This window comes from Hippichthys cyanospilos, chromosome 16 (assembly GCF_059441005.1).
Source record: "Hippichthys cyanospilos isolate Australia breed blue-spotted pipefish chromosome 16, RoL_Hcya_1.0, whole genome shotgun sequence".
Taxonomy (NCBI): domain Eukaryota; kingdom Metazoa; phylum Chordata; class Actinopteri; order Syngnathiformes; family Syngnathidae; genus Hippichthys; species Hippichthys cyanospilos.
In genome coordinates this window covers 11,789,598-11,805,652 of record NC_142384.1, presented here as the reverse complement: position 1 = coordinate 11,805,652, position 16,055 = coordinate 11,789,598, and the positions used below count along the sequence as shown (strand labels likewise).

Here is a 16,055-nt window from a genome sequence, read left to right as displayed (position 1 = left end):
AGCCTTATCGATCGCGCTACGTTTATGAGTGAACGCATTCAATATTAATTTGTTTTTCCCTCCATATCATGTATACAATTTAAACTTGTCTGCGTTTTTGAGTCTATCATAAAGTGGAGCGCCCTCTAGTGGCTATCCACAAGAATTAAACGCTGACTTAAAAACCAATTTCAAACCACCAATTGTGATCGACGTGTTTCCAAACGATCAACTTTTTTTTTGCTTACATTTTCGCAAACTGTTACAGTAAAAAATGCAACTCCCAGCATTTGGAATAAGCGTCTTTTCTTTGCAATGTGCAAAGAACATTCTGCACACACGAATTACTCGTAGTCGTATTTAAATAAACGTAGGCCTACTTGTATTTTTCCAAATGAATTAAGTATCATTTGTCCTACTTGTTGGAGGAACAAATTTGACACTGAACATACTGTATGATCGAATCCTTCATTTTTCAATCCAACAAGCGGGTTCACCAAAAACAGACAAAAAGAACGTCAGCATATAAAAACCTGGCTAATTAGCCAGAATTGAACTTAATAGCCTCAATAAATTTCAGACGTAATATGCGCTTGGAACAACGTAGGCGTTGTTAAATATTTTTATTAAAAATGACAGGGGAAACTGTATATTAGTCCTGTTTTTTTTTAATACTATAAAATTGCCAATCGCCTTCAAGGGTTTTATAAATGATACTTCAATGCGCCATGTTCTGTGATTTATTTTCTAAAATATTGTAATGTGATCGCGTTGTTCATGAGGCTGTGTGGTGCTGTGATGGTACCAAATTTAGTCCAGCCTGTTGACACAAAAGTTAAATTTAGAACACAGCCACACCCTTTCCAGTCCTTAAAGTGCAGATGTCATCCTGTCAGTGAAACAAGACAGCAGACGCCAGTGCACTTTATTATTGACTTTTACTCAGATATACATTAGCAACAGTCTGCAGGACAGCAACCTCACAGTGGACATAAGTTAAAATTTTATTATTGATTATATTAGTGCAATGATTACAAATCAATGGAGCCCCGTGGTGATGCTTTAGATTTAAAACGAAGTGCAGTTTTAAAAGTCCAGCAAAGTCCACAAAATGATGGTGCTGATTGTTGGGAAAAAAAAAAAAAAGTCCATTATGACATATAGTCATTGACAGGGATGGGCGAACTTCACATGGCTTTCACTTTGATCTGCTTCATCTTCATCTGCTTTTTCTCAATCTTCTTCTGCTCTCTTCTTTGAGCCGCTTCCTAAACACACAAGAACAATGGAATATTAATTCACTTTGTGATCATTTGGGGGTTGCAGAATATTAAAAAAAAAAAAAAAAACAGATCTGGGTGTGGTTGTTTTGGGACCTCGAGGCGTCGCTGTCTCTCAGGGTCCTCCTCATTCATGATCCTCTCCTTCTCAGCCCGCTTCTTCTCCTCACGTCGGGTCTGTGCGGCCTCCTGGCGCTGAGCGTGTGTCTGCTTCAGGAAGTTCTCCTCTACGCGAGCGCGGTTGCGGTCTGCCTTCATTTTCCCCTGTAGGGTGAAGGAGCGGAGCAGGGAGACTCTTAAATGCTTTGCACCCTTCACGTTTGCTTGCTTGGTCTGAATTTGTTGGTTTCAAGTGTGTTTCTTATTCATGTGTGTTTCTTTGCATGTGTATGTATTTTGCGATCAGTAAATATGTGTGCATGTTTGATGGCATGGGAGTTTGCATGTTCAATTTGTTTGTGTAATGTGGTTTAAGTTTATTATGTGTTTAGTTACTGCAGTGTGATGTGTATGTGTGTGTTCAGTGTTAGTCTGTTTTTGGTGTGGGTTGTGATGTTTGAATGTGTTGGTTTTGAAGTGGTTTGTTTTTGTATATTACATCTTGTTGTGTGCGTGTCTGTGCTTTTCCTGGCATGTTTGTGTGTATGCATCTGACGTGTGTTGGGCACAACTAACGATTATTTTATCAATCAATTCATCAGCCAATTATTCTGTCAGTTAATCATGTTATCAAAATAATGTTTCAAATTCAAAAATGTTAGTTAAAAAATATTTAATTATGTCAAATTGGCATGAACTAATTATGATTCAGTCACTGGTTTGGCTTATAACATCAGAAAATGTGAATGTTATTCATTGCTTTCCAAACAGCATTTTTTTTTTTTTTTTAAAGATAACCAGTTTTCTTTCATGGAGAACTAGAAAAACCATATATCAATTTACTGTTGAGAAGAGACGATTCTGAGCATTTGGAAAAAAATTAACTAATTAATCAATCAATCACTGTAGTTGTTGATTAATCATTGCAGCTCCGGTGGTGTGTGCCGTTGACGTATGTTGTTTTGGTTTGTGTATGCAATTAGTGTTGTTACACATGTCTGGTGTTGCTGTGTGAATGTGCTGTTGGTTTAGTGTGTGAATGTGTTCATGGCATGTGTGTCATCTATAGTTGTCATTTAGTGTGTGTTTTAGTGTTATTTCATGGTTAAAGCTTTATCGTGTTTGGTTGTGCTGTTCGTATGTATGGATTTAATCTGTGTGGTTTGTGTTTAGTGTTTGTGTGTATTTGATTCGTGTTGCTTGATTTGCAAGTGTTCATGTGCGTGTGCATCTTTGTGTTTTGGTGCTGTTGCATAATTGTGCATTTGGTCTTGGATGTGTTTTGTGTGTGTGTTTACCTCTCTGTTGAGACGTAGCTTCTTGACTTTATCGATGCTGTAGATAACCATGTTCATGAGGGGCAGCAGAGCGTCCATGTCTTTGGGAGAAGTGTTACCCATTCCAGGCACTATACAAAACACACACGGCAACATTAGGGACAATGTCGGCCATTGACATCAAGAAATGTGTATGGTAACAATGATGACCATTAAATGTAAACAGCAATGTCTTCTTTGTTTCAGGTAGCTTTAAAGGCTGACCCTCCCTGAAAAACAACACAGGATCAATCAAAACAGCTATAAATTATGTGTGTGTGTGTATATAAGGAAATGTTTTACTCACTCTTGCATAACTTTTGGACCAGAAAATTGGTCCGAAAAATGGATGGATTCGATCTTGTCGGCGTGGTTGGTGATATAATGGACCATCTGTGAAACAACAACCACATAGAATGACATATACAGAAGTGAAGATCACATTTCACATTTTTTAAAGAAAGTATTTCAAAGGTCACCTTGCTGTCCATCACACCGTCCGTGACCTCACCCATCTCTGTAAGAATAGCCAAAGAGTCTGGAAGGCCGAACTTGGCTCCGGACTTTGGCTTGTCGCCGCAGAACTCACTCTACACAAAATCAATCACAAGCCCATTTTTCACTGATAGTTTATGTACTGTTTAAGTCTTTATTGGATGATCAACAAGCCATCTAGTTAAGAGTACAGCATCCCAATGGAGAAAATGGTTATTTACCAAGTCCTGCATCTCCTTCTGAAGGCGCCCCATCGCCTTCTTCGTGCCCACAGCAAACACAAATGTGTCCATGTCCTCATCATTCAGAGTCACTTTGATTTGCTATGGAAAAAAACAAAACAAAACAGACACATAATTTATTTGAAAAGAACACTACCGTTAGCACAAGTGTTAACACTGTTGTTGAGTTGAAACCAACCACTTGATCACAGGTGGGCCTCATCATCCTGGCAAGAACATTAAGCAGGTCCTGTCTCTTCAGGAACTGCAAGCACAAAAGTACGCACAGATCTCATTAACTCATTGAACTGCCATTGACAGCTAAAGATGTAAAAAAATTTATTTATACTGAGTTGGCAATGAATAAGTTAACCCATTCACTGCGATTGACAGCTATAAACATGAAAAAAAAGTCTATTTTTATTGTGCTGGCAGCTGACTGAGTTAAATAAGTTAAACATACCGCAAACAAACCAATACACCCTTTACCTTGAGTTGTATGAGCATGCCCTCACAGCAGATGCGCCCGGAGCACCAAAGGTTGTAGATGTGTTCATTTTCCTGATTGAGCTTCCCTGTGCTCACTGCTTCTTTGCTGGTGCCGTCATCACCTGCGAGCAGACAGCTTTTACCTGTTCTGTTGTTGCATCACAAAATGTTCTCCCTTCTCAATAATGTCCACACTATGTTGGTAAAAAACTCAAAATGCTGTAGAGGAACACGCACATACACACGCGAAACTCACCCACAAGAGCAAAGTTGCTCTCCAGCAGCTCCCTGTGAGAGTTGAACCAGGACTGAGCCAAGCGGCTGTTCTTGTTCTTGCCAATCATGTAGTTCATGATGTATGCCAGCAGGCCAGTCACCATTAAGATCTCCATGTAGTAGCTCTCCCAGCTGTTCTGAAGATGGGGTGGAACCTGAACACAAGCAAATGACAGAAAGTCTGTGTTAGGCAGTGTCGCTACAAATGAAAAAATCATTTAAATTATGCAATACGTTGAACAGCTTTCAATAGTCTTTGTGTAGGCAGCATTCAATTATATTGATATTTAGGGTTCACTTTTGATGCTTGAAAATGTTTCAAAAAGTACTACTTGAAACTAAATTGGAAAAGGAAGTGAAAAATTGTCTTTACAATATGCTCCAAACACACCCACTACCAAACACAGTATTATAAGGCCAAGAATAATGAATGTCAATAATATATACAGTATTTTTTTTTTTTGATTAATCAATATTTTAAAAACATATTCCCAGCATCACTCAAGCGGATTAAGTGGTTACAATCCTGGAAGGATAAATGAATGCTTTAATTCCACTTCGCATTTTTCCAAAAACAGTTATTTTTAAAAAAGATATACAGTGCAAAAATATTGGGGGTTTTTTTCCCCGTTAACTAGTTTGGGTCATAATGTCAGAAAATAGGGAAAAATATTTACCTTTGTTTTTCAAATAAAAGAAAAGAATAAATGTTTTATTTTCATTTGACAAAATGATGATCAGTCCTGTTTCATTAAGAACTAAAGAAATCTGGTATCAACTATTGAATTGTAAAATATTTACATAGTAAATCTTGGAATTAATGTATCATCATCAAATAAAAAGTGGTATTTTATTTAAAAAACTTTAAGATTCACCCATCCACCAAGCCTCATGAAGGTTGCGAACGTTGAATATTCAGAGAACATTTGATAATTAGACCCAGCAGGCAAAAGAAAGACATGATGGCAATAATCTGAGTGGAGGCTTTGTGAGTTAAATGAGATTTACCGTGTGGATTATGAGGGGGTCTTTCATGGGGTGGCCAGTTTTTTCCATGTCCCCAATCCCCTCAAACTCCTCCTGGTCATATTTACTGTAAATATCTTGATCCTGAAAAGCACATCAGAGAAAACTCTATTTATATGATCAACAAACACCACTATTTTCTTCTTGACATTAGCCGAAACCCACCCCGCATTACTCTCTTACAAATCAATCCCACCTGTCCATCAGCGTCATCAAAACCATCTTGGTCATCCTCCAGTTCCACCGTGACCTCGTCTTCATCCTCATCTTCATCAGGCTGCGATGAAGGGCCGCCTCGAAGGGGCGAAGGTGGGGCGGTGCCCGTCTCGGGCACGTCGTCGTCACTTGTATCCTCAAACTCGGCAAAGTCGTTGTCATCAAAGTCGCCCAGGTCCTCGCCATCGTCAAAGTCGTCATTGTAGCGCCCCATGGAAACGGGCAAAGTCAGGAACAAGAGAAGCAGGGGAGGTAGCAGCAGGAAGGGCAAACGTCGCATGGTGATGCCTGAGCAGGATTTCGCCCAAAACAAACATTAAGAATGTCATAATAATCAAATACTGGTATTTAGCAAACTTCTTTCATAGTTCTTTAGGTCGATATGCACGAGACACATTGCACTCCACCAAAATTTCGACTTGTATTTTTGGGGGATGAAAAACTGTTAGCATTCTGCCAACCTGCACAAAGCAAGAGTCCACTTTATCTTGGTTTGCTGCCACTAGGCGTATTTTTTTTTTTTTTTTGCAAAACAAGGCAAATAAGCAAAGAATGACCAAGCGATGACTCCTAATTCGAAAAAATAGTTGAAGGTCGGGTCGTGGTAATGTTAAAAACATTAGTTCTCTTTAGGTCACTCAAAATTATTACGTTAAACCGTTGCCTTAAATGTAGCGAGATACTTCATTTTAACAAGCTGATTAATGGTCTCAACTCAAGTATACAACACGAGGAGCCTGCCAACTGACAGCTTACTGACCCAATATAAGAAAGCACAACTGCTAAAAAATAACAAAAAAATATTATTATTATAGATTGGTATATTCAAAAAGGATAAATTAAAGGAGGATATTACTTTACTTGACTTTACTTGACTCAACATTAGAAACCATACGGATTGATTCAGGATTTGTCGCAAGAGCTATCTAAAGCAACACATTCGACGAAAACACGTTGACATATTAATAAAGATAAATGATTAGTGATTTTACGATGTGCATTTCCAGTTTTGACGAACGCAATTTTCGAAGAATTAGCACCGTAGTTTCTAGGTAATCCCACCCATGCCACACCACCCCCCCGATCACTTTACTACAAACCAGCTTTGCTGCTAGCATGCTAACTAGCTAGCACGAGCCCCAGATCACGAAAGGAAGATTGTAGGACTTAGTAAACAGATTCAACACAGAGAGACAAGAACCGGAACACTATCGGAACCTTACCGCCGATTTAGCGTTGCGTTTTTTAAATAAAAATAAAACAGCCCCAAAATATTTGTTTACTTCAACGGGTGGCTGGTGGAACCTTGACACAGATTTAACCTCTCTGAAGTAAAACTAAGGTAGCGAGACTTCGTTTGTCAACGCGAGACTTGGGTTAAGTCACAGCGCAATCGAATACAAGTAAACTTTAACTTCACACGAACACACTTCTTTAATCTGACAAAACGTTGGTATCAAACAAAATTCTAAATATGGTTTGAAGAAGCCTTTTGAAACTTTTGAGTTATTAACCTTATTGATTTAGAAAAGGGATCCATGCCTTGAAGCCTTATAAAATAGCCACACTGGCGACACCTAGTGGTTTTATAGTCGCAGCAGCGACAATCCTCAAAATGATTCGTATTTTGGGTCTATATTCAATAACATCAATACATTCGTCTTACATTTACATTTCTTACATTACGGCCTTACATTTATATTTTCTAACTTGTCTGGCCAAGGTTCTTGACAAGTAAACGCATTGTCAGTGGTTCTTCACCTTTTTTCTGTGATATTAAAAATTTAGGGTGGTTTGGTGACGCAGCGGGTCCGCTTTACAGACAAGGGACCTGAGTTCAAATCCAGTTAGCTCCTTTTGATTAAAATTGTGGATACCCTATTTACTTGTCTAAGTTCCTAGGTTGAATACTAATTGGTGATTCAATTTAAAACAATGTATTGACTTAATACTTGTGAAATCCCCCAGGACCCATTGTGAACAAAGTATCCACTTTAACACATTCTCAACAGTACAAAACATAAAAAGAAAATACTAAGAAAAAATGATGTTTACAAAACACACCATCAACAGTATTTATACTTAAAGCTTTTAAATACGATTTAAAATATAAAAATGTATAATACTCAAAACATTTGCATGACTTTTGACACCATGATTATTAAAAGAAAGTGCAACACACTTGAGAGTGAGATATCTAACATGTTACAAAGTGTGTCAATCATAATTGCATTGTTAGTGTGACACAAATACTGGATTTATATTTAAAAAAAAAAAATCTACGTTGAAAGACATAACCGGAAGACGTCTAGTGGTACTCCCCTAACTTGATAGCGCTTGGTGGTTCGAGCTATGGCTGACACTCTTTGTTGATTAGTGGCCATTGTATTACGTTATTTTAGCGTTATCGCGACGCGGCGGCGACTACTACCGTTATTTGTACTATTCATTCTCACAGATTGAACAATCGTGGTCCCGTTCGCTTCCTTGGTTGAGACATAATTCGCGGTTAGCTAACGCAAACGTGTTAGCTCCGCTCTGCTAGGATGTCGCTGCACGGCAAGAGAAAAGAAATCTACAAATACGAGGCGCCATGGACAGTCTACGCTATGAATTGGAGCGTCCGGCCGGACAAACGCTTTCGCTTGGCCCTGGGAAGTTTTGTGGAAGAATACAACAACAAGGTGCCTGCAAGATTTTTTTTATTTTTTATTATTTGCATTTGGCGTATTAGATCAAAACCCGAGCTAAAAATAGTAACGCGATGGATGCTAATGCTAGTTATTTTGTGCAGCGGAGCAATGCTTGATTGAATTTAGTATTTTCACTGCAAGTACAGTTATGTCAAATAAGGATTCTTAATACCCTAAAGTCAGTAAGTGGCAGTTAAAAAAAATACATATTATGATGATTAAATGATGCGTTGTATTAATTAGTTGGGATTGTTAGGGACGTTATTTATGACTTTTGGAATGTCATGGGGTTTATTAAAAAACAAAAAGCTTTTTTACTTGAGAGAAGTCCAAAATGAAGGTTGTTTTATATATATATATATATATATATATATATATATATATATATATATATATATATATATATATATATATATATATATATGATTTTTCACAATCAGTGATTGTAATTGTGATGATGATGTGTGTGTGTGTATGTTCAGGTCCAGCTAGTGGGTCTAGAAGAGGAGAGCTCAGAGTTTGTTTGCCGTAACACCTTTGACCATCCGTACCCCACCACCAAGATTATGTGGATACCAGATACTAAGGGTGTCTACCCGGATCTGCTGGCCACCAGCGGGGACTATCTACGCATCTGGAGGGTATGTTGAGCAAACCTCCCATGCTTTTTGTTGTGTTTGTTTAATGTAACACTCACATTAAAGAACAAGAGTGATGATAACCATAACCATAGAACAGCAAATGGTGCTTTTTGTAGCATGATCAATTAATTTTATATTTGTCTGATATATGTAATAGTAAATGTTGATGTAGGTCATTAATTTGTCGTTTGATACTCTAAACAAATTATTTAATAATCTGTATGATTACCCGTTAACTAGCAATTATAAAGAAAAGAACTGGGAAAAAAATCCTTTAATGAGCTCAGGTATTATAGCCACGCAATAGAAACAAGGTTTCATTCATTTAGTCTTGTTTTTTGTGCCGTGTTATTATTCAACATTAAGGCTCTTGACATTAGTGATTCGTGGACCAGATTAAAGAACCGTAAGGGTCATACTTTGACCACCTTTGTTCTAGGGTATTTTCTGATGGAGAAGAATAGCTACTGAAAATGTCCTCTTACATTGCAGGTTAGCGACACAGAAACACGTCTTGAATGTTTGCTGAACAATAATAAGAACTCAGACTTCTGCGCGCCGCTCACATCCTTTGACTGGAATGAGGTGGACCCTAACCTGCTGGGTAAGAAGATAGAAGAAGAATCTGAGGGGCCATCTTGCAGAAATCAGATGTATCCTAACAATAGTCCACCTTTGCAGGCACATCCAGCATTGATACCACCTGCACCATTTGGGGTCTGGAGACAGGTCAGGTCCTAGGTCGCGTCAATCTGGTGTCAGGACACGTCAAGACGCAGCTCATCGCTCATGACAAAGAGGTTGGTGTGATCCAGGCCCGAAGAAGCCTTTTTGTTAAAGCATTATCTATCATAGAAGTAGAGTCCAGTTGGATGATTATTGTAATTTGTGTAAATTAATATAAGCAAAGTAGGGAAAAATAATTGTTTTGTTTGTTTGTTTGTTTGTTTTTTACGATTTATTTTCAGGGCATATTGCCTATCACCAGTGTGATCATATGATTCTCATCCCCTCAGGTGTATGATATCGCCTTCAGCCGGGCGGGTGGCGGCCGCGACATGTTCGCCTCGGTGGGCGCCGATGGCTCAGTGCGAATGTTCGATCTGCGGCACCTGGAGCACAGCACCATTATCTATGAGGACCCCCAGCATCATCCGCTGCTACGCCTCTGCTGGAACAAGCAGGACCCCAACTATTTGGCCACCATGGCCATGGACGGCATGGAGGTCTGGTTTACACAATACGAAAAGGGAAAGTCACATTAAAAAAAAATGGTGCTTCCACTAGTCTCAACAAGGCATTATGATTAACATTGGCTTGTTGAATTTGAATGTTTTTATTCATTTCAGAGGGCGGCCATTTTGCCACTCGCCGTGGAAGGAAAATGACATCACAGTGGCTTAGAGCTCAGGTAGCAACCAACCACAGCTCACCTGTTCTCTGTGTTTGGTCATGTGCCATTTGCAAGGTGAACTGTGATTTGTTGTTACCTGAGCCCTGAGCAACTGTATTAATCAGCAAGTGACAAAATGGCTGCCCTCTGAGATTAATAAATCTAGGTGGATTTTGCTGCTTAATTCATATTACATGAAATTTAGTAATAATCATAATGTGTCTGATTTAGTGGGGAAATATATTACATGTTGAAAGAATATGTTGATTTTTTTTTATATACCTGATTTCACTTTGAAATAACACACATTAATCAAGATTTGTTTGTGTGTAAAAAGGTTGTGATCCTGGATGTGCGTGTGCCATGCACGCCAGTAGCTCGCCTCAACAACCACCGCGCCTGCGTCAATGGCATTGCCTGGGCGCCGCACTCCTCGTGTCATATCTGCACCGCAGGTAAATCACACACCAACAAACTTTTTTTTTTCTTTCTATTTTAGTCTAATCGAACTATTTCACCAGGTCAAAGGATTAGCATGTACATTTGTTTGCAAAAAAACATGTCTTCTACCTCTCTGTTTATTTTTCTTTCTCCCGCGGTAGCCGACGACCACCAGGCTCTGATCTGGGACATCCAGCAGATGCCGCGCGCCATCGAGGACCCCATCTTGGCATACACGGCCGAGGGCGAGATCAACAATGTGCAGTGGGCGTCCACGCAGCCCGACTGGATTGCTATCTGCTACAACAACTGTCTGGAGATCCTGCGTGTCTAAAAGGGGAAAGAGGGATTTTTACCCCACTTCTTCCAAAGGACTCTGAACTGTTTCATACTCCGCAATAAGCCTGGCTCTTTTTTTTTTGTTTTTGTCTGTGATGCCATTCACTTTCTTCTTTGTCTTCTACGTCTACTCTTTGTGTTCCAGCTTTTTATTTATTCTGCGGTCCAGGTAGATATTTTATAGTCTTGAGGAGCTTCAATTCCACACTGACAAGAAAAGGAATGATTGATACACAAAATCTAGCCCTTATATTTTTTCTGAGGGGAAAAACACCTTAAAAGACATCTTTTATTTCCTCAACATATCTGTAAAAAAAAAAAAAAAAAAAAAAAAAAAACTTCAGTAACTTTTTTTTTTTTCAAAAACATTATTTCTCTTTAAAGATCTCTTCTTACTTTGTTGCTGTAATTTCACCCGCAAATATTTGTTTTTTTATTGGAAATACATCAGTTGTCTTCAAATTATTTTTCTCCTGAGAAAATATATGACTTAAAATCTGCTAGTATTAATATTCCTTTTCTGGGTGGCCCTGATATTCCTCTGTAATGTAGTGCTTGGAAGTCTGAAGAAGGTTTTGACAATGTTTGTGAGATGATCTTTATAATCACGGTTGTTTGTGTTGTGAAGACTGAATACAGATTCCACTGGGTTCTTCAATCCAGTCGCAACTTTCACTTTTCCTATGGACAACAACTCCAGACTGTTCATTTCTTTATAAATAAGTCTCCCCTGTGCTAGAAAAATGGACTTTTATCCTTTCATCTTGTTACACGTCGAGGCCGTGTCCTTGTAGCATGCCAATGCAAGGCAAGGGGAAAAAAAAAAAAGTGTACATACATAAATACAGTATCTGCATTTAAAAATGTCGGATAGCAAAGTGAAGTTGTAGGCTTTGTTTTTGCATTAGGTCTCATGGAATTTGCTCTCTAATAAATTGTATTCCTCCATGTAGCAACTCAATTTGTGTTAGTTATACATTTATTAGACTGAATGTGTACTGAATGTTCATTTATTCATTGACGGCTGATAGCAACTTTCTTAAGACGTCTGCAAAGCCTCACCTCGGTATTACACACCAATCCGGATGCTTTGGTTGGGGAAAAAGGCTATGTAAACAAAGTGAGGTGGAAAAAAATTATCTTGTGCTGTAGGACACTGTAATTACGTTTGAATGTTTATTCAAGTAATACGCATATATGTCATTGTGCCTTGTTAATATTGTACAGTTGAATTAAAGGGGAAGTCAAGCCAAAAACTGTTTTAACAATGTTCTCTGCACCCCCACTAATGTAAACATAGTATTTTGATTGATATAGAAATTTTGCACATCTCTGGGGGTGACCATTTTGCCGCTTGCGGTGCCCTGAAAATGACATTGCAGTTAGGGCCCTGGTAACAACCAATCCCACCTCACTTGTTTAATATGTTTTTCATGTAAAATTTGCAGTTTTTTTGGTCATTCAATATCGTCCCCTACAAAACTACCGTTTACGTTTATCGTTGGTTAGTTGTCAGTGGGGCATAAACTCTGAAATAGAGCGGAATCTGCCCGGATTGGCAGGCATTATGTATACGTCATAAACCTCCCTACCAATCAAAACACTGCATGTAAGAAAAAGCGGAAGAAAACACGGTGGTAAACCTGAAGGGTGCTTCGATATCTGACGTGTCGATTTTGCCTTGCAAAAACTTTAAATAGATTAAAATGTTTATAAATTAGTTTCAGGGCGTCTTGCACAAAAGCAAAATGGAGGACTGCAGTGCTGTTTTAGCCACCGAGAGTTACGGTAGTGATGAGACGTGGCAGTATGTTGCAAAAGACGGAGCAATAGAGAGGAGAAGGCTCAGCAGAGATACCGTTTCGAAAGGAAACTCATTTGTCGGGGTTTTTAAGGTAAGGAAGCCTTACACGAACGCTGCAGTTTAATTCTGTTTTATCTAAATTTTTTAATGGTTATTTATTCCAGAGTGTGTTTTTGCCTCAAGGATATCCGGAGAGTGTGAGTGCAGACTATTTGCAGTACCAATTTTGGGATACTTTGCAGGTACTGTATTGTAAAGTAGTGCCTCGACTTACGAGATTTGATTGTTCCATGACCAAGCTATAAACATAAATTATTCTTCAAATCAATTTAGGCATTGAAATGGATGGCATTGCCATTAATCTGTTCCACCGCCTCAAAAAAAACACACCGATTTTCCCCACTACTATTATTCCATTTCTTCACCAAGTTGTAATAGATTAGCGACATTCAATGTCAATTAATAGTCAGAATGGCACATTCATATAAATGACCATCACTAATGATTTACTTCATTCTTCTCAGGCTTTCTCCAGCTCTCTGTCAGGAACGCTGGCCACTCAGGCATCACTCAAAGGTGTCGGAGTGGGAAATCAGGAAGCCACAGTGGCTGCAGCTACAGTCACTTGGCTGCTAAGAGGTAAATATAATGTATATTGTTATGCTGCTCATTGTATATTGATATGCTTCAATCGTTTTTTTGTAGATGGAACCAGCATGTTGGGAAGGATTGTCTTTGCCTGGCTAAAAGGGTAAATCTCAGCACTGTGCTTTTCAGATAGAGACACAAGTAATGGATCACCTTCGGTGAGAGGCACAAAAGTATTTGTATGCTTTTTACTGGAATTGAAGTACCGATGCTCCTTTTACTTCTGAAACTGTTGGGTCCCCAGGACTCGCAATACTAAAAAGCTATGGGCCCCAACAGGAGTATTTGGTGTACCAAAAATTTTGCAGTAAAAAGAACAAAGTAAGTCTAAGGTTAAAAAAAAACATCCCAGAATCTTTGTAAGGAGCTGTTGTTGATATCCCGAGAACAGTGATACAAATACACCAAAATATCTTAAATTAATATCTTCTTTTTTGCAGTGATATCACTTAACAATGTTTAGTGATGTAACAGTTTAGTAAACACCATACGAATGAAAATACACATGCCAAAAAAACGATGCGTCTGATTGATGCGTATTAATTTGAAAGTATGCATCCCTGTCAAAATGACAGATGTGTGTAAAAAAGACCAAGTAGTACTGATCAAAGACTGTACTTCAATAAATGTAAAACAACACAGATTTTTAAATAAATTTAAGGATTAAAGGAAAAAAAAGTGATTTTTTTTTTTAACTGTCAATTCTGGTCAAATAGTGTAAACCTTAACTGTTTTTTTATTGTTGGTTTTAATCCTCCGACTTTCTGTGTCTCAGAAACAAGTTGGATTCTGAGGCAAAAAAATGGAGGTATGCTCAGCAAAAAAAAAAAAAAATCTTATTATTTCTCTGACTAATTCGGTGCCAATGTTTGTCAAGGCTTTTTGCAGACATACTCAATGACATCGCCATGTTTATGGAAATACTGGCCCCGTTTTTTCCCGCTTGGTTCACTTTGATTGTGTGCACATCGGGCATATTCAAGGTAATTCAAATATAAATAGAGACATAATAGCCAGGGCCACCACTTCTATGGCATTTTTTAAGTATGTTTTTTTATTTTTCCTGGCTCCCATCGCTCTACTGAAGGAAACTGCTGTACGATAAATAATAATACACAGCTCGTGCTGTTTTCTTGCTAATGTTCTTCAGTCTGTAGTTGGCGTGGCAGGTGGAGCCACCAGAGCCGCTCTGACCGTCCACCAAGCTCGCAGAGGCAACATGGCCGACATCTCTGCCAAAGATGGCAGTCAGGTGCGTTGACTATTCTTAAATATTTTGGTAGCGACAAATGTGTCTTTCATAAAAAGAGCATCTAATAATGTACTGTTTTAACAATTGAGCAAATAATGTTGAGCCAGAAAAAAACAAAACGTAGATGTTTCACAATGTCACACGTTACCAAATGTAATGCCAGGAGACTTTGGTGAATCTAGCCGGACTCCTGGTCAGTTTGGTTCTCATCCCGCTCGTCACAGACAATCCAGCGTAAGTTGAAAACGATAGTTGTAATGCTAGTCCAGATATTTATTGGTTGATGTTTTTTTTTCATCCAACTGCCAGATTGACCATCATCTTGTTCTTCCTCTTCACTGCCCTCCACCTCTTCGCCAACTACAAAGCGGTACGTTCGGTGGTCATGGAAACGCTGAACGAGGCACGGCTCGCCATTGTGCTCCGATGCTTTTTGCGAGACGGACGTGTCCCGACGCCACTGGAAGCCAATCGGGAGGAACCTGTCTTTATGGGTATAGGATGCGCGATTGGTTGCACTACATTTTTGGGTGATTGTTTAAGTGATATTGTTATCATTTTTTCCTTAGAGTTCCGGAAAACGTTACCCATCAAGCTTGGCGTGAGGTTTCAGGAAGTTATCCAAAAGTAATTCTTTGTTCATTTTTGCATCACTTTTGGACTTAAAAGTATCCCTTTAAATGTTTGTATAATACAATTTGGCATAATATTTTCCATAGTCAGGAGGAGTTACGTTTGGCTTTGATGAAAAAGAATGCACCCTTCCTTCTGGGCGTCACAAAGGGTACAAAATAATTGTTATAAAAAATTGCTTCCCCCACTGCATATTTAAGCTGTATTTTTCTGTACTCTTTAGGCTGCATATGTGTGTGTTTGGCAAAGCACGCACACACGCGAGATGAAATCAGAGCGATGTGTCAAGCCATTTGGCTCAGCGATACGTTGAGTCCATCAAGACAAAATCACAATTTCTGGGAAATGGTACACAAGAGTTACAAGTTGATGGATACAGAGTTTGATCGTTTTCACAAAGGTGAGCTGACGTGATAGTCCGCAAGCAGCCGCTTTAAAAGATGTTTGATAAGATGATTGGTATGATTGACAGGTGTGGAAGCCGCGGGGTGGGACATAACGAGAACGTTGCTGAACTGGGATGAGTGGAGGCTCGAGTGGAAGCCAAAAATCAGTTAACCGCACCTATAAATGTCTCAGTGAAGTAAATCCTACATGATTCACTGTGACATCAGTCTGTATTATTTTATATGTGTAATAAAACGTTTTTTTTTTTTTTCAAATATCGGTGTGAAATTCTGTGTATGATTCTGTTATGAAAGACTGCCTTGTTATTGTTCCATGAAGATAATTTAGAATTAAACCACATGATAAACCATCTGCTAGCAAATGCAGAAATAGTCAATTATAAAAGTATACTTGAAAACGTGTATAT

At 38.7% G+C, this 16,055-nt stretch overlaps 3 protein-coding genes across 4 annotated transcripts; 2 read left to right on the top strand and 1 right to left on the bottom strand.

Annotated features, from left to right (window-relative positions):
- Positions 1-890: 890 nt before the first annotated feature.
- On the bottom strand, positions 891-6,753 carry ccdc47 (coiled-coil domain containing 47). The gene is made up of 13 exons (XM_088435987.1): positions 6,621-6,753; positions 5,378-5,685; positions 5,164-5,265; positions 4,136-4,310; positions 3,880-4,001; positions 3,590-3,655; positions 3,391-3,492; positions 3,154-3,264; positions 2,982-3,067; positions 2,846-2,904; positions 2,657-2,766; positions 1,356-1,523; positions 891-1,247 (listed from the first exon to the last, which is right to left on the bottom strand). The coding sequence occupies exons 2-13, from the start codon at positions 5,675-5,677 to the stop codon at positions 1,167-1,169; spliced, it is 1,482 nt and encodes a 493-aa protein (XP_088292113.1). The 5' UTR covers positions 5,678-5,685; positions 6,621-6,753; the 3' UTR covers positions 891-1,166.
- Positions 6,754-7,712: 959 nt separating this feature from the next.
- On the top strand, positions 7,713-11,865 carry dcaf7 (ddb1 and cul4 associated factor 7). Of its 2 annotated transcripts, none has more exons than XM_088438022.1 (7): positions 7,713-8,081; positions 8,573-8,731; positions 9,224-9,335; positions 9,413-9,531; positions 9,748-9,957; positions 10,462-10,579; positions 10,727-11,865. In XM_088438022.1, the coding sequence occupies exons 1-7, from the start codon at positions 7,944-7,946 to the stop codon at positions 10,897-10,899; spliced, it is 1,029 nt and encodes a 342-aa protein (XP_088294148.1). In that variant the 5' UTR covers positions 7,713-7,943; the 3' UTR covers positions 10,900-11,865. The 2 variants fall into 2 exon arrangements, with proteins under 2 accessions (XP_088294148.1, XP_088294147.1); XM_088438021.1 differs by having other exon boundaries at positions 10,724-11,865.
- A 664-nt stretch (positions 11,866-12,529) lies between these two features.
- rusf1 (RUS family member 1) lies at positions 12,530-15,899 on the top strand. The gene is made up of 13 exons (XM_088438061.1): positions 12,530-12,799; positions 12,873-12,950; positions 13,233-13,347; positions 13,414-13,459; positions 14,132-14,164; positions 14,234-14,339; positions 14,507-14,608; positions 14,772-14,842; positions 14,918-15,102; positions 15,178-15,235; positions 15,328-15,392; positions 15,465-15,641; positions 15,714-15,899. The coding sequence occupies exons 1-13, from the start codon at positions 12,653-12,655 to the stop codon at positions 15,797-15,799; spliced, it is 1,269 nt and encodes a 422-aa protein (XP_088294187.1). The 5' UTR covers positions 12,530-12,652; the 3' UTR covers positions 15,800-15,899.
- Positions 15,900-16,055: the final 156 nt, after the last annotated feature.